This window comes from Coregonus lavaretus (genome assembly GCF_964263955.1).
Source record: "Coregonus lavaretus genome assembly, chromosome: 1".
NCBI classification, from domain to species: domain Eukaryota; kingdom Metazoa; phylum Chordata; class Actinopteri; order Salmoniformes; family Salmonidae; genus Coregonus; species Coregonus lavaretus.
Window position 1 is genome coordinate 23,152,676 of NC_139988.1, and position 25,289 is coordinate 23,177,964.

Genomic DNA, 25,289 nt, shown 5'->3' on the forward strand with positions numbered 1-25,289 from the left:
TGATTATCTGGATGGAATTATGTGATCCTTCCTTAACACATAGGAAGTCCCACCCAGTTGACTACTTAAAAATGGTGAAAGTCCTCAATGGTGCTGCCCATACTTAAACAAACTTTGGGGCACTAGAGTCCTCTATCTATCTCTATGGGTGAGAGTTAGATCACCTAGCTGATTGGCTGCTTCACCTCTGACTGGGAAAGTTCAAGAGGGGTCAAGTGCCTTGTTGAAAACAGGATGCATGTATAGATACTGGAAGTCTATGGGTATCTGCTAGCATTGAAACGCATGCTAGCAGATACCCATAGACTTCGAGTCATTGCGCTAGCGCTAGTTAGCATTGTCTCGCGAAAAAACCTCTAACTTCCTTCATACTGGACACAGAGATAAATGGTATCCATACATTTATCTGACTCTGGCCAACATCCCGAAGTATCCCTTTAACACAGGCTTAACACCTTACAAACACTTTGTACTTTTTAAAACACTTTTAACACAGGCCAGGTCTTGTTGTTACCTCATATCCCAGCGATAATGGCTTGCATTACACCTGGGAAGAAAACACTTCAATTTGCTCAACTTGCCATTGGCTCAACCATTGGCTTAACTTACCCCAAGGTAAACATTTTGACTATATTAGCCCACACAGCTACAAGGATGCACTTTCATGCTAGGTTTAGGACCTCATATTGAAGCTTATAGAGACCCCAACTGATGTATAGAACCATTTTTTTTATTATCTACTTTAGTTTAGATACAAGCATGAAACCTCTAACACAATAAATTAATTTGACTTCGTGAAAATCAGTTTCTTGGACCCAACTTGCTTACCTTTTTTTCCATGTGGTTTCCTCCTTCACAGACCTCATGAAATAATGACCTTTTCCTAAATATTTGGTCAAATTATTAATTTTGCGTATTGTTTCATAGAAACAAGGGTGGTTCAACTTACCCCTTGGCTCAAATTATACCACTCTCCCCTGCCGCTTTTGATACACATTATCCCAAATGCTAATCAATAAAAAAGTATGTTAAATTCGCTGCTCTGTTTTGCTTGTTTACAGTGGGTCATTCCATAGGGAACTGTCAGAGGCGCTCTCCTATTGTTACATCACCAACATTTGGAGAATAAATGTGCTAACATGGCGTCCATTCTAAAAACCTGGCCAAACTCTCTTAATATACTGTATAGTCCCGTGTAGCTCAGTTGGTAGAGCATGGCGTTTGCAACGCCAGGGTTGTGGGTTCGTTTCCCACGGGGGGCCAGTATGAAAATGTATGCACTCACTAACTGTAAGTCACGCTGGATAAGAGTATCTGCTAAATGACTAAAATGTATGGCTCTGCTTCTCCCTGCTCATAACCTGACAACAACACATGGCGCTTGAATGGAACAATCGGAAACAGTTGGCTCCTGATGCAGGTACTGTATATTGTACTTCCTGAAGAATCTTGTTAGTCAATATCTAATCCCTTTCCATCTCAATCATCTTGTTGGCTTAGTTCTTCCTTCCCTGTGGTTTTGATGTCCCTATACAGAGGGTCCCAATGTGGAATGTTTTTTCACTTTTTATATATTTTGCTGCATCCCATCCCCACTACATCCAAGGCTACAGTATGGTTAGCAGTGTTGGGGAAGCTACTCTGAAAATATAGTTTACCAAGCTACCATTTACTTCACAGTGGAGGAAATTAAGCTACACTAAAGCTACCGATCACTTTGGGGTGATGTGTTAATGAGCAACTAAACACAAAAAACAACTTCTCTGGTTCAAAACAGCCTGTGTGGCATCGATATTAGTCAGAAACATTTATTCCAGTTCCAAAATGGACTAAAAAGTCTAAGTAGTATAATTTTGGTCATAAAGTCAGTATATTCCAATTTGTGTAACTGAGGTTGTCATGACTTACACAAGGGTTGGGTTTCGAATACAATCATGCCCACTTGCACACGCTGATTGCACTCTATCCAATCGTATGGCAGACCTGCCAACATAGAGTACCACAGTATCATAATACCAATAACACCAAGCGGTCAAACAGTGAAACGGTTCCAATAGTTTTTCCACCATTCATTTTTCCCATAGGGGTTTTTAGAAACACCAAAAATAAGGGCTATGTTTCGTGTAGGCTTACCCGGTGTGACGTTTTGATAGCCGTGTAAATCTCTCTAGGACAAGGTGACTTTTATCAATATATTCGCCTGTATTTACCCCCCAAAAATGAAACACTAATTAGCTGCTAATGTGGCTATCATTAAGAACTATAAATGCCATGACGATCTGGACGAGACTGTCGAATCGAGGCAAAGGTAAGAATCTCTGGATTAACTATCGAATGTTAGCTAAATGTAGTAATGAATAAATTGCCTACATTTCTTTAAATTGACACAATACCTTTTAGCAAAGGTGTCAGCTAGGGATGACGTGCAGGAGCTTGCAGGGATTTGTAGTTTTGCATGATGTCTACTTTGATGCTCATTAGCATTTTCGAATCTGAGAGTAAATATATCTAAATATATTGATAAGTCACCTTGTCCGATAGAGATTTACATGGCTAACCCCACTGTGGGGCTCTATTACGCAGCACCTCAGACTTGTTTACATAAGACAACACTTCGTCAATGTTACGTTGAAAGAACACTTGGCCCCTAAGCCCATTATGGAGTTGCCACTTGTTTATGTGTTTGATAGTGATCACTCAAGTATGCCACTGTTTGAGACGATGCACACTTGCATCCCAACTGCCACTTGTCAATATAAAAAAAAATCTAAACCCATTCGCAAAGGATCGTATGTTTTGTAACATGATTCGCTATGAAACACTGCCAGAAAGACGCACACTCTGGTAATAGATAGTGAGAAAGTTCTAAAAAGAAAACGGCACTCACCAGTGACTTGATAAGCTGATTTAGCTAACGTGGCCTGCCTGCTCAATGTGCCTGCTAGCTACTACTATCTAGCTTAATTGACAAACACAGAGATGGAACATAGCTAGCTGGCTAGTGATTCTGAGCACTGATAAACAGCGTGTAGCAGCTTGTGCTTTAAATACGATAGTTTGACAGCTTGCTGATGATGAAGTTGTAGACTAGTTCTCAGAAATCAGTCCTGAGCGCAGCCAGCAGCAGCTGACTTGACGATACTATCTGCAGTGCACTGACTTGTTTTTCATGTATGTTTTGTAACTTGAGAAATACTGCACCAAACACCTTATTTAGGGGTAAAATTGTGTGACTAACACTTCCTCTGCAAAAACTCCTAAATTAATTACAGATTTCTTGATTTATCTTAGATTAATTCTGACTATTTTGAGGAAGTGATAGTGTCTATGTTGTTGCTATCGTGAATCAAAAGGGACAAACAACAGTAACTGACAGGGTGCGATAAAGCGAACATAACACACCCACATCGAACCACACCCCCAAGACCCAAATCTAGTTTTTCTTGATGAGCAGCAGAACTACACATTCAGCCCCCCTTTAAAGTTGGAATCCTTTGCGATGAAACTGCCACGTCTATTTGCGATATTACAACAGCAAAGACATTACTTCACACCATTTTATTCTCGCGGACATCAATGAACATCATTGCAGGCGTGATAGAACAGCAGAGTATGTACTTATTACGTTGTTGGATGCTCATTTCCTCTTTTTTTTTTACTAAACAAAAAATATCCCAGAAATGTTCCATACGCACAAAAAGCTTATTTTTCTCAAATGTTGTGCACACATTTGTTTACATCCCTGTTAGTGAGCATTTCTCCTTTGCCAAGATAATCCATCCACCTGACAGGTGTGGCATATCAACAAGCTGATTAAACAGCATGATTATTACACAGGTGCACCTTGTGCTGGGGACAATAAAAGGCCACTCTAAAATGTGAAGTTTTGTCACACAACACAATGCCACAGATATCTCAAGTTTTGAGGGAGTGTGCAATTGGCATGCTGACTGCAGGAATGTCCACCAGAGCTGTTGCCAGATAATTTAATTTTAATTTATCTACCATAAGCCGCCTCCAACATCATTTTAGAGAATTTGGCAGTACGTCCAACCGGCCTCACAACCGCAGACCACGTGTATGGTGTCATGTGGGCGAGCGATTTGCTGATGTCAACTTTGTGAACAGAGTGCCTAATGGTGGCGGTGGGGTTATGGTATGGGCAGGCATAAGCTATGGACAACGAACACAATTGCATTTTATCGATGGCAATTTGAATGCACAAAAATACAGTGATGAGATACTGTGGCCTATTGTGAGGCCCATTTTCTTTATGGTTACCATGACCAACACATGCATATCTGTATTCCCAGTCATGTGAAATCCATAGGTAGGGCCTAATGAATTTATTTCCTCACTGTAACTCAGTAAAATCAATGAAATTGTTGCATGTTGCTTTTATATACATGTAGTTCACCACTCAGTTGTCCCCACTTGCTTCAAGATGGCCAGGATCGTTCCTGTACCCAAGCAAGCCAAGGTCACTGCACTAAATGTCTCAATCAAGCTAGTCATCTTGACTACTTTCTTATGTCATTTTCGCTGGCACCAAAACTTAAGGGTGTTGATAGGGGACAGAATGTGGTCGGACCATCAAATAATTGGTATGCACATTACTCTTACAGAATTTCCGTGAGGGCGAGGATATTGGAAATTTAATCAAAGCCTATTGGATGACAACTTGTTTTTAACCAAGACAGAATAATTTATAACTTACTTTTTCCTACATAACATAGGTACAGCAGATCCCCTTATTGTATGCAACACTTTTACATTTTCCTTTAGAGGCCATGCAATTCAATACTCATCTTTAAAACTAAAACTATTTATGTCAAGAGTTCATCTCAAAAAAGTAAATAGAAGGTCTAACAGAACAGATAGATAACAATAAAATCTGTATCATAGAGGCTCAGAATAAGTTAGAGAAAAAACAAAAAGAAATGGAGGAACTTATTCAAGAAAGATCAAGTGTAATATATTATAAAAATAAACCGAACTGGATGGAATATTGGGAAAAATGCACCCAATTATTTTTTGATCGTCAACATAGAAATGCTACCAAAAAGAATTTCATTTCAGTCTCCTCCATCTCCACTAACTGAAGTTAATTGTAAGGATTTTTTTTCTATAAATAGTGTAAAATTAACAGCTGTACAGAAATACTCATGTGAAGGCCTAATTATAGAGGAGGAACTTCTACATGCAATTAAAGCCTTTAAGTCTGGGAAAACTCCAGGGCTGGGTGGCATAAAAGTTGAGGTATTTCAAATATTTTTCGATGTACTCAAAGGTCCATTATTAACATGTTTGAACCACTCCTATAAAAATGGTAGGCTATCAGATAGTCAGCAAGAAGGTATGATTTCACTATTACTGAAACAGAACCCAGGTAGTAAATATAAATATCCAGTCAACCTAAAAAACTGGAGAACCTTTACACTTCAGTGTTGTGATGGCAAAATCCTAGCAAAATGCATAGCGCATAGAATTTAAAAAGGTATTCTCTGATGTTATTCATCCTAATCAGACAGGTTTTTTACATGGACCATACATTAGAGATAATATAACACAAGTACTGGAAACAATAGAAAACTATGAAAAATCAGGGGAATCAGGCCTGGTATTTTTAGCTGACTTTGATAAGGCCTTTGATAAAGTACGACTGGAATTTATATATAAATGCCTGGACTATTTTAATTTAGGATAATCTCTTATACAATGGGTTAAAGTTATATATAGTAACCCCCAGGTGTAAAATAGTAAATAATGGCTACTTCTCAGAAAGTATTAAATTGTCAAGAGGAGTAAAACAAGGTTGGACATCGAAATTCTAGCTATTAAAATCAGATACAACAATAATATCAGGGGGCTAGAAATCCAGGGTTTAAAAACAAAGGTGTCATTGTACGCTGATGATTCATGTTTTCTTTTAAATCCATAATTTGGATCCCTGCACAGCCTCATAGAGGATCTAGATAATGTTTCTAACCTCTCTGGATTAAAACCGAATTATGATAAGTGCACCACATTACTTATGTATTGGATCGCTAAAAAATACAACTTTTACATTACCGTGTAGTTTACCAACAAAGTGGTCCGACGGTGAAGTGGACATACTCGGTATCCATATCCCTAAATAAATAAATGATCTCACTGCAATACATTTTAATAGAAAGTTAGCCAAATTAGATAAGATCTTGATACCGTGGAAAGGTAAATACCTGTCTATTTGTGGAAAAATCACCCTGATTAACTCTTTAGTCATATCCCAGTTTACCTATTTGCTTATGGCCTTGCCTACACCTAGCGACTTGTTTTTTAAATTATATGAGCAAGAAATATTCCATTTTATTTGGAAAGGGAAGCCAGACAAAATTAAACGGGCCTATTTATATAATGAATATGAAATCGGAGGGCAGAAATTATTAAATATTAAAGCATTGGACCTCTCACTAAAGGCTTCAGTCAAACAAAAACTATACTGGTTCTCATTCAGATTACAACCTCTCCAAAATATAGATATTTTTATAACAAGCAATTGAAAGCTTGTTGCAATTTCAGTTGAATACACCAGAAAAGACAGAACAAATATTATGGTTAAACTCAAATATACTAATTGATTAAAAAAACATTATTTTTGGAAGACTTTTTAAAATAGCCCTGGTGGAGTTATGTCAAACATGCAGTTAACAAAAATATATGGAAATGTCTGCTCTATCCAAAATTACAACCAACTGTTTGCAGCATTACAGCAAAATTGGAGGAGGCAAGTGGAAAGGGGAGAAGGTAAGGAACTTGTCTGTCGGCCCTGCATTAAAGACCAAAATTGTCTAAAGAAAATTGTGATAAATAAAAAAGTATACCAGTTTAATTTAAGGACCAACAAATGTACAGCTGCACCATACATGTTGCAAAATAGTTGTGAGGAGATTTTCGATGTACCGATTCCATGGCACATGGTCTATGAACTGATACACAAAACGATGCCAGATTTAAAACTTAGAGTTTTTCAATTTAAATTATACAAAATTCTTGCACCAATAGAATGTTATATATATATATATATATGGGGGATACAACCATCCCAGCTCTCCAGATTTTGCTGAGAAGAGACAATCATTAGATCACCTGTTTTGGTACTACCCATATGTAGCTTGTTTTTGGTCGAAGGTTCAGGAATGGCTGAAAAATTTAAACATTTACTTGGAGCTAACTCTGCAAATAGCACTGCTGGATGATTTGAAGTCATAGTCAATCGATCAATAATATAATAATACTCAATAATACTCAGCAAAGGTGTTTATCTTTCATTTACAATCTGTAGAAACTATGAGAATAGAAAGGTTCAGCACCTCCCAAGTGGAGCAGCGGTCTAAGGCACTGCATCGCAGTGCTAGAGGCGTCACTACAAACCCGGGTTCGATCCCAGGCTGTGTCACAGCCGGCCGCGACCAAGAGACCCATGAGGCGGCGCACAATTGGCCCAGCGTCGTCCGCGTTATGGGAGGGTTCGGCAGGCAGGGATGTCCTTGTCCCATCGTGCAGTAGCGACTCCTGCGGCAGGCCGGGTACATGCATGCTGACTTTGGTCGCCAGTTGTATGGTGTTTAGTCATATCCCAGTTTACCCATTTATTTATGGCCCTGCCTACACCTAACGACTTGTTTTAAAAAATAATATATTCCACTTTATTTGGAACGGCAAGCCAGACAAAATTAAACGAGCCTATTTATATAATAAATATGAAATCGGAGGGCAGAAATGATTAAATATTCTGGGTTAAGCGGGCAGTGTGTCAAGAAGCAGTGCGGCTTGGCAGGGCCGTGTTTCCGGGGACGGATGGCTCTCGACCTTCGCCTCTCCCGACTGTAACTAACAATTGGATATCATGAAATTGGGGAGAAGAATGTGCTTTTTTTTACAATTATTTTTATTATAAAGAAAGGTTCAGCACAGTGGAAAAATACATGGCAGCTAGAAATCAAAACTGGATCGTCTTCAGAGATAGATGGGAGGGGTTGAGTGTAGCTGAAAGCTGGGACAAAAAAAAAAAAAAGATTACTAATGTAAAATATACTGTCCATGAAATGTATGTACACTGCTCAAAAAAAATAAAGGGAACACTTAAACAACACATCCTAGATCTGAATGAATGAAATAATCTTATTAAATACTTTTTTCTTTACATAGTTGAATGTGCTGACAACAAAATCACACAAAAATTATCAATGGAAATCAAATGTATCAACCCATGGAGGTCTGGATTTGGAGTCACCCTCAAAATTAAAGTGGAAAACCACACTACAGGCTGATCCAACTTTGATGTAATGTCCTTAAAACAAGTCAAAATGAGGCTCAGTAGTGTGTGTGGCCTCCACGTGCCTGTATGACCTCCCTACAACACCTGGGCATGCTCCTGATGAGGTGGCGGATGGTCTCCTGAGGGATCTCCTCCCAGACCTGGACTAAAGCATCCGCCAACTCCTGGACAGTCTGTGGTGCAACGTGGCGTTGGTGGATGGAGCGAGACATGATGTCCCAGATGTGCTCAATTGGATTCAGGTCTGGGGAACGGGCGGGCCAGCCAATAGCATCAATGCCTTCCTCTTGCAGGAACTGCTGACACACTCCAGCCACATGAGGTCTTGCATTAGGAGGAACCCAGGGCCAACCGCACCAGCATATGGTCTCACAAGGGGTCTGAGGATCTCATCTCGGTACCTAATGGCAGTCAGGCTACCTCTGGCGAGCACATGGAGGGATGTGCAGCCCTCCAAAGAAATGCCACCCCACACCATGACTGACCCACCGCCAAACCGGTCATGCTGGAGGATGTTGCAGGCAGCAGAACGTTCTCCACGGCGTCTCCAGACTCTGTCACGTCTGTCACATGTGCTCAGTGTGAACCTGCTTTCATCTGTGAAGAGCACAGGGCGCCAGTGGCGAATTTGCCAATCTTGGTGTTCTCTGGCAAATGCCAAACGTCCTGCACGGTGTTGGGCTGTAAGCACAACCCCCACCTGTGGACGTCGGGCCCTCATACCACCCTCATGGAGTCTGTTTCTGACCATTTGAGCAGACACATGCACATTTGTGGCCTGCTGGAGGTCATTTTGCAGGGCTCTGGCAGTGCTCCTCCTGCTCCTCCTTGCACAAAGGCGGAGGTAGCGGTCCTGCTGCTGGGTTGTTGCCCTCCTACGGCCTCCTCCACGTCTCCTGATGTACTGGCCTGTCTCCTGGTAGCGCCTCCATGCTCTGGACACTACGCTGACAGACACAGCAAACCTTCTTGCCACAGCTCGCATTGATGTGCCATCCTGGATGAGCTGCACTACCTGAGCCACTTGTGTGGGTTGTAGACTCCGTCTCATGCTACCACTAGAGTGAAAGCACCGCCAGCATTCAAAAGTGACCAAAACATCAGCCAGGAAGCATAGGAACTGAGAAGTGGTCTGTGGTCACCACCTGCAGAACCACTTCTTTATTGGGGGTGTCTTGCTAATTGCCTATAATTTCCACCTGTTGTCTATTCCATTTGCACAACAGCATGTGAAATGTATTGTCAATCAGTGTTGCTTCCTAAGTGGACAGTTTGATTTCACAGAAGTGTGATTGACTTGGAGTTACATTGTGTTGTTTAAGTGTTCCCTTTATTGTTTTGAGCAGTGTAGTATGTATATGTATTATTTTCCATTAGTTTACTCCAATTACGGGAGGTGTGGTAGGGTTAGGGGAAAATGATAAAGAAGGAAAATATATTTAATTAGTTTACTCCAATTAGGGGAGGGGTGGTTTGGCTAGGGGAAAAGAATAACATAAAAAATATATAGATATGGGGGATTGCAGACAATTACATTGATAGAAGCCAGAATCTATATGCAATATTAAAGCTGATATTTTTTCTTTTTTCTTATAATAAATAAACCACTGCACTAAATTATTATCGCCCCGTAGCAATCACTTCTGTCATTATGAAGTGCTTCGAAAGGCTAGTCAAGGACCATATTACCTCCACCAAACCCGACAACCAAGAGGAACACCTATGTGAGAATACTGTTCAACGACTACAGCTCAGCTTTTAACACCATAGTGCCCTCCAAGCTGGTCACTAAGCTCAGGGCCTTGGGTCTGAACTCCTCCCTGTGCAACTGGATCCTAGATTTCCTGACGGGCCGACACCAGGTGGTGAGGGTAGGCAGCAACACCTCCGCAACCCTGATCCTCAACACGGGGGCCCCCTAGGGGTGTGTGCTCCGCCCCCTACTGTACTCCCTGTTCACAACTCCAACTCAATCATCAAGTTTGCTGACGACACGACAGTGGTAGGCCTGATTACCAACACCAACGAGACATCCTACAGGGAGGAGGTTAGAGCCCTGGCGGAGTGGTGCCAGGAAAATAACCTCTCCCTCAACAAAACAAAGGAGCTTATCTTGGACTACAGTAGACAGAAGAGGGAGGATGCCCTCATCCTCATCGACAGGGCCGCAATGGATAAGGTCAAAACCGCAATTGATAGGGTCAAAAGCTTCAAGTTCCTCGTGGTGCAAATCACTGAGGACCTAAGACCCTCACAAACTGCACCATTGAGAGCATTCTGTCGGGCTGCATCACCACCTGGTATGGCAACTGCTCCGCCCACAACCCTATGGCTCTCCAGAGGGTGGTGCGGACAGCCCAACGCATCACAGGGGCCACACTGCCTGACCTCCAGGATTGCTCGTCCTCTGACCGCAAGGCACTACAGAGGGTAGTGCGTACGGCCCAGTATATCACTGGGGCCAAGCTTCCTGCCATCCAGGACCTCTATACCAGGCGGTGTCAGAGGAAGGCCCTCAAAATTGTCAAAGACTCCAGCCACCCTAGTCATAGACTGTTCTCTCTGCTACCGCACGGCAAGCGGTACCGGAGCACCAAGTCTAGGTCCAAAAGGCTTCTCAACAGCTTCTACCCCCAAGCCATAAGACTCCTGAACAGCTAATCATGGCTACCCGGACAATTTGCACTGCCCCGCCACCCCCACCCCGTCCCCCTTTTTTACTCTGCTGCTACTCTGTTTATTATTTATGCATAGTCACTTTAACTCTACCCACATGTACATATTACCTCAATTACCTCGACTAGCCGGTGCCCCCGCATATTGACTCTGCATATTGACTCTGCACCGGTATATAGCACCGGTATATAGCCTCCCTACTGTTATTTTATTTTACTGCTGCTCTTTAGTTATTTGCTTTTATTTTTTTTGCTTAACACTTTTTTTTATTTGTTTAACTTTGCATTGTTGGTTAAGGGCTTGTAAGTAAGCATTTCACTGTAATGTCTACACCTGTTGTATTCGGCGCATGTGGCAAATAACATTTGATTTGATTTGATTTATTACCATGATATCAGACTGTTGAACAGCCATCACTAGCTGTCTACCAGGTGATGCACACTCACTCACACAAATCACACACACACACCTCATACTCACAAACACACCACATGCACATCGACACACACACACACACGCGCTCAGCCAACGCTGCTGTATCATGTTATAGAGACATTGAACCACTGGTCACTTCCCATTTCACACTGTGTATTTAAATACTGTAATCCCAACATAGCTTATTCTAATAGTTCTACTACTGTACAGTGTATTTTAGTTACACTGATTATACGCACCGCATATTTATTTATATACTGGATTCTTGACATAGTTCACTATATATTGTATCTACTGCTGTACATTCTTAGTTTATCTGGAGTAAATACCCCAGGTGTACATACAGTATGTATAGTTCCATTTTGATACTGCTACAGTGCTATTTGGGTTGTTAATTGGATTCGTCCCGCCCTTCTTAATTTCTTGTATTTTTTTGTATTTTTCTTTACATTGTATTTTTCTTTACATTGTGATTGCTTGACATTTGACTGCATTGTTAGGAGCTAACAACATAAGCATTTCGCAGCACCGCTATTACACCTGCTAAACTGTGTACGCGACCAATACACTTTTATTTGATTTACTACCCAACACTGCTGGTTAGCTACTGACTTGACCACAGGTGTATGTATGATGACCACAGGTGTATGTATGATGACCACAGGTGTATGTATGATGACCACAGGTGTATGTATGATGATGTTTTTGTATTGACTAAGGTCTTATTGTACATTTCTAGATACACTGGTACAATTCTGGAGAAAAAATATCATTCAAAACACATCTATAGGAAGTAGAACATTGCGAACATTGCATTGTATTGCATTTCATGTCGCATGAAAGATCAGTCTGTCCGTCCACTAGACGATGACTACAGAGAAAATGTGAGTAAATATGGACGGAACACTCAACTCCACTGGTCACAGAGGCTGAACATCTCGAGATTGCTTAGCACTCAGTCAGCCCCTGGTTCATTCAACTCCACTAGACACAGAGGCTGGAACATCTCGAAGTTGCTTAACACTCAGTCAGTCCCTGGTTCATTCAACTCCACTGGACACAGAGGCTGGAACATCTCGAGGTTGCTTAACACTGAGTCAGTCCCTGGTTCATTCAACTCCACTGGACACAGAGGCTGGAACATCTCGAGGTTGCTTAACACTGAGTCAGTCCCTGGTTCATTCAACTCCACTGGACATAGAGGCTGGAACATCTCGAGGTTGCTTAACACTGAGTCAGTCCCTGGTTCATTCAACTCCACTGGACACAGAGGCTGGAACATCTCGAGGTTGCTTAACACTGAGTCAGTCCCTGGTTCATTCAACTCCACTGGACACAGAGGCTGGAACATCTCGAGGTTGCTTAGCTGCTGTATTGTCTCTTATTCTGCTGTCTGATACTCCAGTGCAAGGATGTCGTTCATTTTCTTACAGGCTGCTCCACTAAAAAACAACTATTGAGGTTGTGTGTATAGTAACTACAGAGGTGGTTTGGTATCTGTTTTCCAGTTGGTTTTGGTTGGCTTGGTAACTATGGAGGTTGGCTTGGTGTATGATGAGCTGATTGGTTTTGGTTATCCGGTTGGTTTTACTTGGCTTAGCAACTAGGTGGTTTGATGTCGGTTATGCAGTTGGTTTTGGTTGGCTTAGTAACTATGGAGGTGATTTGGTTGGTTTGGTGTCTGTTATCCAGTTCGTTTTAGTTGGTTTTGAAACTATGGTGGTGATTCGGTGTCTGTTGAGCTGATTGGATTTGCATGCTAGACCAGGGATAGAGACGACATGCAGGCATGCAGCAAGTCGATTCGTAACACGACGAGTCGAGATGACAGATCACTTACAGTCCACCTCCAGGATGGCTCTAACAGTCCGTGTGAGTTCTTTAGCCTCTGCGGCTAGCGTAGCCGTCGTCCACTGGGACTTCTTCCCCACGCAGGCTCCCAGGGGCTGAGAGGAGGCGCCGGTCTTCACGTCACCAGAGCTGCAGAGAAACAGACAGGTAGAGAGTTAACCTCTCAAGCTGACAGCACTTTTACACTGTTTTTATCATGGCTGTATTCATCAATCTAGCAAGAGAAAATGCTATGGATATTGGCTTTCACCTGGAATTGTCTTTTTATGTCTGACACAAAATAATGATGAGATAATAAGGATATGGATAGGCTATATAGGATGAAGTCAGAAGTGTTGCAGGAAAATAATGCACTCTTTCTTAGGGATGTTATCGTAATGAGTAGATGACTTGGCTGTACTACAGTTGGTTGGGAATATGGTGGGACGATGGCAGGTCATGACACATGTCATACCTAATACTTCATAACTGAGAGTATAACCTTGTCTCAAGTTAAGCGGTTGGTTACAACTGTAAACATTGTGGAGACCTAACACAACTAGCAGAGTTGTATTGTGGGTGCGTCTACTCTCCCTATTTGACCTAGATAGTTTGTGTGTATGTATTGATATGTAGGCTACGTGTGTTTAAATGATGTAGTTCTGTCCTTGAGCTGTTCGTGTCTATAAAATGTTTCATGTTTTGTGTGGACCCCAGGAAGAGTAGCTGCTGCTTTTGCAACAGCTAATTGGGGTCCTAATAAAATACCCTCCACCCACACATTTTTTTTTTTACCATAGTCTGAATTCAATTCAATAGTGTTGCTAGAAAATACTGCAATGCTGCCGACCTTGCCACCTAAATTGATGGAAATAATGTTGCTGTAAGAATTGTTATTGCCACAGTTAACGGGCTATATCAATATTAGAGAAACAAATTATTGTCTGACAGTGACTGATGGAGTAATTATATTATGACAATGAGTAATGGATATAATTCTCTTTGTCTACCATTACCGAGGTGTAAACAACATGTCAACCTACATTTCATCTGTTACAACTACTGCCCTACAAACGGCCAGGAACACATGCAGTTCTAGGAAGAAAACGTCTTGTCAAAAGTATTGTTTATCTAACATATGGTCTGGTTACTTAAGACAGAAGGTTACTTAAAAGTCCAATGCAGCCATTTTTATCTCAATATCAAATCCTTTCTGGGAAACAATTAAGTACCTTACAGTGATTGTTTTAAATTAAAATGGTCAAAAAAGAAAAAAAGCTTCTTAGCAAAGAGCAATTTCTCAAGCAAGAATTTATCTAGGACTATCTGGGAGTGATCTGGCAGTGACAGGTAGCCTAGTGGTTAAGAGTGTTGGACCACTAACTGAAAGGTCGCTGGTTTGAATCGCAGAGCTGACTAGGTGAACAATCTGTTGGGCAAGGCATTTAACTCTAATTGTGCCTGTAAGATAAGAGAGTCTGTTAAATGACTAAAATGGTCTGAGTGGGGAGGGGAAAACTGGATGTTATTGGCAGAGAGGTTTGGAATTCTCTTTCTTATTGGTCTATTAACACATTTACCATTTGGTGATGTCACTAGGCAGGCCAGTACTCCATCCCACCAAAACAGTCTTTTCAAACAATTCTTATATTAAAAGGGCATAATCATCATTTTCACAATTTCACAGTATTATTCCAACCTCAGTGTTGAAATATATATATCAAACACAAGAAAATCACATTTTTGACTGCACTGGGTCTTTATAGAAACGGAAGTTGGGAGGTTGGTCAGGGACGCGAACGTCTTCGAATCGTGTCGGGGACAACTTTAGCATCTTAGCTAATTAGCAACTTCAGCTAACATCAACCAAAAGCATTTTGCAACTACTTAGCATGTTAGCTAATCCTTACCCTAACCCCTAACCTACCTAAAGTTAGCCACAATTTCTAAGCAAATGTTTACCACAAATGATAACACAAAAAGACGTATGATCCTGTACGACTGCTAATATGTATGATACTGTACAACCACTGGACCATTTGTAACATATCATACAAAATGGAGGGACAAAAAAAAAAAAAAGAATATCATACAAATGGATGTGAGACAGCATTGTTATGTCACAAATCCATGTGAGACTGACTGGACAGCTATCTTGAGGTTTTCCAGTGACCTACAGATTGACAATAGAACACTGGGTTGGGGGTAGCACAGGGGGTCTTTGTAAAAAGGGTTTCAAACTGACACAGACTAATGCATGTTACTCACTGACACAGACTAATACATGTTACTGAGTCAGATTTACAAAACAGGATGTTTTCTAGGTCTTCAGCGTGCCAGAACTAATCGTCACCCCACGTTGTTTGTTAAAAACTGCACAAACTGCATCTCAATACCCAAGTGGAAAATAAATATATTTAAATATACTTAAATCATACTTCATTGATATATGTAAGTATATAGAATTATGTCCGTGATAAATATACTTTAGTATATTTAAAATAATCTAAATCTAAATTGGAAAACATTTTAATACATTTAATGCATTTAATGTAAACTTTAATAGTGTTTTTTTTAGCATTTAAGTATATTAAATACTTTTAAAATTATCTAAATTGTAACACTTTTTTGGTACTTAAGTATATTCTTAGTATATTAGATAAAGAACAAAGCAAAGTACATTTTATGTATATTTCTCATAAATTAGAAGTATACAAAAATTCAAATTCAGTGTAAATGTAAGTTTGATGTAGCTGACCAATCAAGGTCATAGTATCAGCGGCGGATGCCCATTAGAGCGTTAGGGGCAGCGCCTCACTTGTGATTGGTCAACCCAAAAAATATATATCATTCATGGTTTATGATTTAAATTCTCATAAAAGTGTGATAAATGTATATATTTTACTGTTTCAAAAATACATATTGTTCAAAACAAGCTGTTCAGTTACTTACTACTCTGCCCTTAAGTGACTGCCAGCAGTGGCAGCTCCGCCTCCGTGGGTTCACAGGCCGTGCGAACATTACTTGGATTGTGTTGCCAGCTATTTGCTATGAGGGAGAACAGCCCCAATGAAATCACAGGATTTCATAGCATAAATTATAACAGCACAAAGTAAATGGGCCGTACTGAGGCGATCAAATGTGCATCGGTTCAGTCAGAACTTCTGGGTCTGCTCTAGTCTCCTCCTCCCAATGAGTCTCTCGCGCCAGACGGCTTACTTCCTTCTGCACATGAGACTACAGTAGATCTGCTCTGTCAGGTACAGATGGCGCTAAAGCAAATTGTAATAAACGTTTAAATAAATAATCATAATGGTCATAGGAGTCTGGGATCTAATAAACCCGGACAACTATACTGAACAAAACCATAAAACGCAACAATCACAAAGATTTTACTGAGTTACAGATCATAAAAGGAAATCAGTCAATTGAAATAAATTAATTTGGCCCTAATCTATAGATTTCACATGACTGGGCAGGGGTGCAGCCAGGACCACCCACTGGGGAGCCAGGCCCAGCCAATGAGAATGAGTTTTTCCCCAAAAAATGGCTTTATAACACAACATAAATAATCCTCAGCATGTTGCGTTTTATTTTTGTTCAGTGTACATCCAAAAAGAGTTGAAGGACAGAGCGATACACTAGCTAGAACCTTTTCATTGTGGATCTGGTAGGACATTTTTTTTTATTGTTTCCCACTGATAGGGTCCTGTGTGGCTCAGTTGGTAGAGCATGGCGCTTGCAACACCAGGGTTGTGGGTTGGATTCCCACGGGGGACCAGTACGAAGAAATATGAAAATGTAAGCACTCTTGATAAGTGTCTGCTAAATGACTAAAATGTTGTTTATCAGGTTCTACTGTAAGTGACAGGGCGACATCTGTCGACTAAAACAGCATTCAACCAGGTGTTTTACAAAGCATGATCAAATTAATTAGCCAGCTACAGTAATATTGAGAAATAGTTTGGTCGATTTTTGGGGGTCAAATTAACCACTTACAGTGGAGAAAAAAAGTATTTAGTCAGCCACCAATTGTGCAAGTTCTCCCACTTAAAAAGATGAGAGAGGCCTGTAATTTTCATCATAGGTACACGTCAACTATGACAGACAAAATGAGAAAAAAAAATCCTGAAAATCACACAAATTTTAATGAATTTATTTGCAAATTATGGTGGAAAATAAGTATTTGGTCAATAACAAAAGTTTCTCAATACTTTGTTATATACCCTTTGTTGGCAATGACACAGGTCAAACGTTTTCTGTAAGTCTTCACAAGGTTTTCACACACTGTTGCTGGTATTTTGGCCCATTCCTCCATGCAGATCTCCTCTAGAGCAGTGATGTTTTGGGGCTGTTGCTGGGCAACAGTCTTTCAACTCCCTCCAAAGATTTTCTATGGGGTTGAGATCTGGAGACTGGCTAGGCCACTCCAGGACCTTGAAATGCTTCTTACGAAGCCACTCCTTCGTTGCCCGGGCGGTGTGTTTGGGATCATTGTCATGCTGAAAGACCCAGCCACGTTTCATCTTCAATGCCCTTGCTGATGGAAGGAGGTTTTCACTCAAAATCTCACGATACATGGCCCCATTCATTCTTTCCTTTACACGGATCAGTCGTCCTGGTCCCTTTGCAGAAAAACAGCCCCAAAGCATGATGTTTCCACCCCCATACTTCACAGTAGGTATGGTGTTCTTTGGATGCAACTCAGCATTCTTTGTCCTCCAAACACGACGAGTTGAGTTTTTACCAAAAAGTTTCATCTGACCATATGACATTCTCCCAATCCTCTTCTGGATCATCCAAATGCACTCTAGCAAACTTCAGACGGGCCTGGACATGTACTGGCTTAAGCAGGGGGACACGTCTTGCACTGCAGGATTTGAGTCCCTGGCGGCGTAGTGTGTTACTGATGGTAGGCTTTGTTACTTTGGTCCCAGCTCTCTGCAGGTCATTCACTAGGTCCCCCTGTGTGGTTCTGGGATTTTTGCTCACCGTTCTTGTGATCATTTTGACCCCACGGGGTGAGATCTTTTGTGGAGCCCCAGATCGAGGGAGATTATCAGTGGTCTTGTATGTCTTCCATTTCCTAATAATTGCTCCCACAGTTGATTTCTTCAAACCAAGCTGCTTACCTATTGCAGATTCAGTCTTCCCAGCCTGGTGCAGGTCTACAATTTTGTTTCTGGTGTCCTTTGACAGCTCTTTGGTCTTGGCCATAGTGGAGTTTGGAGTGTGACTGTTTGAGGTTGTGGACAGGTGTCTTTTATACTGATAACAAGTTCAAACAGGTGCCATTAATACAGGTAATGAGTGGAGGACAGAGGAGCCTCTTAAAGAAGAAGTTACAGGTCTGTGAGAGCCAGAAATCTTGCTTGTTTGTAGGTGACCAAATACTTATTTTCCACCATAATTTGCAAATAAATTCATAAAAAATCCTACAATGTGATTTCCTGGATTTTTTCTCCTCAATTTGTCTGTCATAGTTGACGTGTACCTATGATGAAAATTACAGGCCTCTCTCATTTTTTTAAGTGGGAGAACTTGCACAATTGGTGGCTGACTAAATACTTTTTTCCCCCACTGTATCTACCTTTGATAAGCAGCTAGCTGTAGCTGGTACTGTAGCTTGCTAGCTAGTTAACGCCCATGCCAATTTCAAGACTATTATCTGACTAACTCGGACATATGAAGTTATTTCAGAATTAATGTTAACTGGCTAGCGCATCATGCTTTGTGACATTATGTTAGCTAGCTATCCCCAGCATCTTTGTTGCGTTCTTCCTGGTTCACTCGTTCGTTCATGATCTTGGCTGCTCATTCTAAATAGTATAATCTAATCTGTTCAAAACAGTGGTGGAATGTGCAGCAGTGGTCATTCGGTTTTTGACATGCAAAAGTGAAATAGGTGTATTTATGCTGTTGTTCAAATGCACAGATTGCTTTATACAGTGAGGGAAAAAAGTATTTGATCCCCTGCTGATTTTGTACGTTTGCCCACTGACACATAATTTTAATGGTAGGTTTATTTGAACAGTGAGAGACAGAATAACAACAAAAAAAATGATTTTTTTTTTGTTATAAATTGATTAGCATTTTAATGAGGGAAATAAGTATTTGATCCCCTCTCAATCAGAAAGATTTCTGGCTCCCAGGTGTCTTTTATACAGGTAACGAGCTGAGATTAGGAGCACACTCTTAAAGGGAGTGCACCTAATCTCAGCTTGTTACCTGTATAAAAGACACCTGTCCACAGAAGCAATCAATCAATCAGATTCCAAACTCTCCACCATGGCCAAGAACAAAGAGCTCTCCAAGGATGTCAGGGACAAGATTGTAGACCTACACAAGGCTGGAATGGGCTACAAGACCATCGCCAAGCAACTTGGTGAGAAGGTGACAACAGTTGGTGCGATTATTCGCAAATGGAAGAAACACAAAATAACTGTCAATCTCCCTCGGCCTGGGGCTCCATGCAAGATCTCACCTCGTGGAGTTGCAATGATCATGAGAACGGTGAGGAATCAGCCCAGAACTACACGGGAGGATCTTGTCAATGATCTCAAGGCAGCTGGGACCATAGTCACCATGAAAACAATTGGTAACACATTACGCTGTGAAGGACTGAAATCCTGCAGCGCCTGCAAGGTCCCCCTGCTCAAGAAAGCACATATGCAGGCCCGTCTGAAGTTTGCCAATGAACATCTGAATGATTCAGAGGATAACTGGGTGAAAGTGTTGTGGTCAGATGAGACCAAAATCGAGCTCTTTGGCATCAACTCAACTCACCGTGTTTGTAGGAGGAGGAATGCTGCCTATGACCCCAAGAACACCATCGCCACCGTCAAACATGGAGGTGGAAACATTATGCTTTGGGGGTGTTTTTCTGCTAAGGGGACAGGACAACTTCACCGCATCAAAGGGACGATGGACAGGGCCATGTACCGTCAAATCTTGGGTGAGAACCTCCTTCCCTCAGCCAGGGCATTGAAAATGGGTCGTGGATGGGTATTTCCAGCATGACAATGACCCAAAACACACGGCCAAGGCAACAAAGGAGTGGCTCAAGAAGAAGCACATTAAGGTCCTGGAGTGGCCTAGCCAGTCTCCAGACCTTAATCCCATAGAAAATCTGTGGAGGGAGCTGAAGGTTCGAGTTGCCAAACGTCAGGCTCGAAACCTTAATGACTTGGAGAAGATCTGCAAAGATGAGTGGGACAAAATCCCTCCTGAGATGTAGTTGGCCACCAGGTTTGCACACAAGAAACGTCTGACCTCTGTGATTGCCAACAAGGGTTTTGCGACCAAGTACTAAGTCATGTTTTGCAGAGGGGTCAAATACTTATTTCCCTCATTAAAATGCAAATCAATTCATAACATTTTTGACATGCGTTTTTTCTGGATTTTTTGTTGTTGTTATTCTGTCTCTCACTGTTCAAATAAACCTACCATTAAAATTATAGACTGACCATGTCTTTGTCAGTGGGCAAACGTACAAAATCAGCAGGGGATCAAATACTTTTTTCCCCTCACTGTACATCTTCACAAAGAAACTACCAGTAGTTTGAAAACTTGTCTTCATATTTCTGTCATTCTGCTTTGTTGACAAATCCAACCATCTCGCGCCCCAGTTGTGGCTGGAATGACAATTTACAAGTAACATTTTTGATTTCGCACTTTAGTTGTTCACATTATGGTGAAAAATGAACATTATAAAAAAATAAAAGTACATTATTCAGTTGGAAAATGAACATCAAAACATTTGAATAAGCTAAATATGAGGAACAACATATAAATCAAAATTTCAGCTGCAGAAAAGGATGCTGGGTAATATGCAATTTCTTTTGCAATTTTTTTTGTAAGTATACCTAAATACACTGCTCAAAAAAATAAAGGGAACACTAAAATAACACATCCTAGATCTGAATGAATGAAATAATCTTATTAAATACTTTTTTCTTTACATAGTTGAATGTGCTGACAACAAAATCACACAAAAATTATCAATGGAAATCAAATGTATCAACCGATGGAGGTCTGGATTTGGAGTCACCCTCAAAATTAAAGTGGAAAACCACACTACAGGCTGATCCAACTTTGATGCAATGTCCTTAAAATAAGTCAAAATGAGGCTCAGTAGTGTGTGTGGCTTCCACGTGCCTGTATGACCTCCCTACAACGCCTGGGCATGCTCCTGATGAGATGGCGGATGGTCTCCTGAGGGATCTCCTCCCAGACCTGGACTAAAGCATCCGCCAACTCCTGGACAGTCTGTGGTGCAACGTGGCGTTGGTGGATGGAGCGAGACATGATGTCCCAGATATGCTCAATTGGATTCAGGTCTGGGGAACGGGCGGTCCATAGCATCAATGCCTTCCTCTTGCAGGAACTGCTGACACACTCCAGCCACATGAGGTCTAGCATTGTCTTGCATTAGGAGGAACCCAGGGCCAACCGCACCAGCATATGGTCTCACAAGGGGTCTGGGGATCTCATCTCGGTACCTAATGGCAGTCAGGCTACCTCTGGCGAGCACATGGAGGGCTGTGCGGCCCCCCAATGAAATGCCACCCCACACCATGACTGACCCACCGCCAAACCGGTCATGCTGGAGGATGTTGCAGGCAGCAGAACGTTCTCCACGGCGTCTCCAGACTCTGTCACGTCTGTCACATGTGCTCAGTGTGAACCTGCTTTCATCTGTGAAGAGCACAGGGCGCCAGTGGCGAATTTGCCAATCTTGGTGTTCTCTGGCAAATGCCAAACGTCCTGCACGGTTTTGGGCTGTAAGCACAACCCCCACCTGTGGACGTCGGGCCCTCATACCACCCTCATGGAGTCTGTTTCTGACCGTTTGAGCAGACACATGCACATTTGTGGCCTGCTGGAGGTCATTTTGCAGGGCTCTGGCAGTGCTCCTCCTGCTCCTCCTTGCACAAAGGCGGAGGTAGCGGTCCTGCTGCTGGGTTGTTGCCCTCCTACGGCCTCCTCCACGTCTCCTGATGTACTGGCCTGTCTCCTGGTAGCGCCTCCATGCTCTGGACACTACGCTGACAGACACAGCAAACCTTCTTGCCACAGCTCGCATTGATGTGCCATCCTGGATGAGCTGCACTACCTGAGCCACTTGTGTGGGTTGTAGACTCCGTCTCATGCTACCACTAGAGTGAAAGCACCGCCAGCATTCAAAAGTGACCAAAACATCAGCCAGGAAGCATAGGAACTGAGAAGTGGTCTGTGGTCACCACCTGCAGAACCACTTCTTTATTGGGGGTGTCTTGCTAATTGCCTATAATTTCCACCTGTTGTCTATTCCATTTCCACAACAGCATGTGAAATGTATTGTCAATCAGTGTTGCTTCCTAAGTGGACAGTTTGATTTCACAGAAGTGTGATTGACTTGGAGTTACATTGTGTTGTTTAAGTGTTCCCTTTATTTTTTTGAGCAGTGTATATTTGTGGACACTTAAGTAAAATATACTTTTTGAAAGTATACTTAAGTATATTTTCTTGAGATATTAAAAAGTATACTTAAGAAGCATGTTCCTCAGCTGTGCATGTCCCTAATGTGGAATAAGCAATCATTATCATTGTCAACTTTCTCTTTCTCTGCACTCTTCTGAACAGGAATTCAGAAAGTAATTCAAAACTCATTATTGGCATTTAAACTATACGTATAGTGTAATTGATCACTCACAAGCAATTTCATAAAACAAATCTATGCTTCAGCTTAAAAACAACTCCAAGTGTATTTTGAATGAACGTACTAAATTACAATTTAAGTGTATGAAATTGAACAGTGGTGTAACGTACTTAAGTAATAATACTTTATAGTACTACTTAAGTCGTTTTTGGGTATCTATACTTTGCTATTTATATTTTTGACTACTTTTACTTTTACTTCACTACATTCCTAAAGAAAATTATGTAATTTTTACTCCATACATTTTCCCTGACACCCAAAAGTACTCGTTACATTTTTAATGCTTAGCAGGACAGGAAAATGGTCTAATTCACACACTTATCAAGAGAACATCCCTGGTCATCCCTACTGCCTGATCTGGCGGACTGTGTTGGAGTGTTGGAGCGTGCCCCTGGCTATCCATAAAAGAAAAGAAAAAAGGAAATTGTGCTGTCTGGTTTGCTTAATATAAAGAATTTGAAATGATATATACTTTAACTTTTTATACTAATGTATATTTAAAACCAAACACGTTTAGACTTTTACTCAAGTAGGTTATTACTGGGTGACTTTCACTTTTACTTCAGTCATTTTCTATTAAGATATCTTTCCTTTTACTCAAGTATGACAATTGGGTAGTTTTTCCACCACTGAAATGTAAGAACACTTTTAATGAGTGTGTTTAACTGTAATGATAGTGAACATATCGTTTATTAAAGACTGGAAAAACAATTAAATTCAAGTAAACTTTTCATAATAATTAAAAAGAACATACAGTGCCTTCGGAAAGTATTCAGACCCTTTCACTTTTTCCACATTTTGATACTTTACAGCCTTATTCTAAAATGGATTAAATAAATAAAAATCCTCAGCAATCTACACACAATACCCCATAATGACAAAGCGAAAACAGACTTATAGACATTTTTGCAAATGTATTACCACCAAGACTCTTCCTAGAGCTGGCCGCCCGGCCAAACTGAGTAATCGGGGGAGAAGGGCCTTGGTCAGGGAGGTGACCAAGAACCCGATGGTCACTCTGACAGAGCTCCAGAGTTCCTCTGTGGAGATGGGAGAACCTTCCAGAAGGACAACCAACTCTGTAGCACTCCACCAATCAGGCCTTTATGGTAGAGTGGCCAGACGGAAGCCACTCCTCAGTAAAAGGTACATGACAGCCCACTTGGAGTTTTCCAAAAGGCACCTAAAGACTCTCAGACCATGAGAAACAAGATTCCCTGGTCTGATGAAACCAAGATTGAACTCCTTGGCCTAAATGCCACGCGTTACGTCTGGAGGAAACCTGGCACCATCCCTACGGTGAAGCATGGTGGTGGCAGCATCATGCTGTGGGGATGTTTTTCAGCAGCAGGGACTGGGAGAAGAGTCAGGATCGAGGGAAAGATGAACGGAGCAAAGTACAGCGAGATCCTTGATGAAAACCGGCTCCAGAGCACTCAGGACCTCAGACTGGGGCGAAGGTTCACCTTCTAACAGGACAACGACCCTAAGCACACAGCCAAGACAACGCAGGAGTGGCTTCTGGACAAGTCTCTGAATGTCCTTGAGTGGGCCAGCCAGAGCCCGGACTTGAACCCGATCGAACATCTCTGGAGAGACCTGAAAATAGCTGTGCAACAATGCTCCCCATCCAACCTGACAGAGCTTGAGAGGATCTGCAGAGAATGGGAGAAACTCCCCAAATACAGGTGTAAATTTGAGTAAATTAATTTTTTCACTTGTGTATCACACTACAGTAGTGTAGATTGTAACAAAAGTAAAAATGGGCCGCAACACACCTGAGCCTTCAATGTCATTTATCTACCGTATCATCGTGGTATATCAGGTACGGCCAGGGGTTTTTCCAGGTCAGGTCACTTTGAACAGTTTTTCTATCTCAACACCTCATAATAAGGCCTCATCTAATAAGTTCAGAGCTGTATGTTTTATAACCAGGCAGGAATGGAAACAGTGGGGAACCCTTAGCAAGTCTGATTCAGAGCTATACTTGAGCATGTTGGAGGAGTGGGAGATGAGAGGAGAACTCTACTAATGGGCTCTGCTGTCTGCAGGGTCCCTCATTACAGACATACCCACTGACATAGGTCATGCTGAGGTGTCTTGGTCAAGCACACGCATACACACACACAGACAGGAGTAGGCACGCAGACACAAATGTACAGCACACACAATGATAGATGAAGACACACATATACACGAGGGAAATCTACAGGAGGTCTTAGAGACTGGAGCTAGTTAGAGACTGCTAACAAGGTCCACTCGCGTGCGCACACACACACGAGGGAAGCTACAGGAGGTCTCACAAATTAGGTCTTAATAGATACACTG

At 41.6% G+C, this 25,289-nt stretch overlaps 1 protein-coding gene across 1 annotated transcript in view; it reads right to left on the reverse strand.

Annotated features, from left to right (window-relative positions):
- Window positions 1-13,263: 13,263 nt before the first annotated feature.
- The window catches only part of LOC311127040 (syntaxin-binding protein 4-like), a gene marked incomplete at both ends in the record, with an annotated part of 104,076 nt that continues 92,050 nt past the window's right edge, over window positions 13,264-25,289 (reverse strand). Inside the window, one exon of the mRNA XM_084158789.1 lies at window positions 13,264-13,411. Within this exon, the coding sequence (XP_084014915.1) occupies window positions 13,264-13,411 (148 nt within the window). The remainder of the gene's footprint in view (window positions 13,412-25,289) is intronic.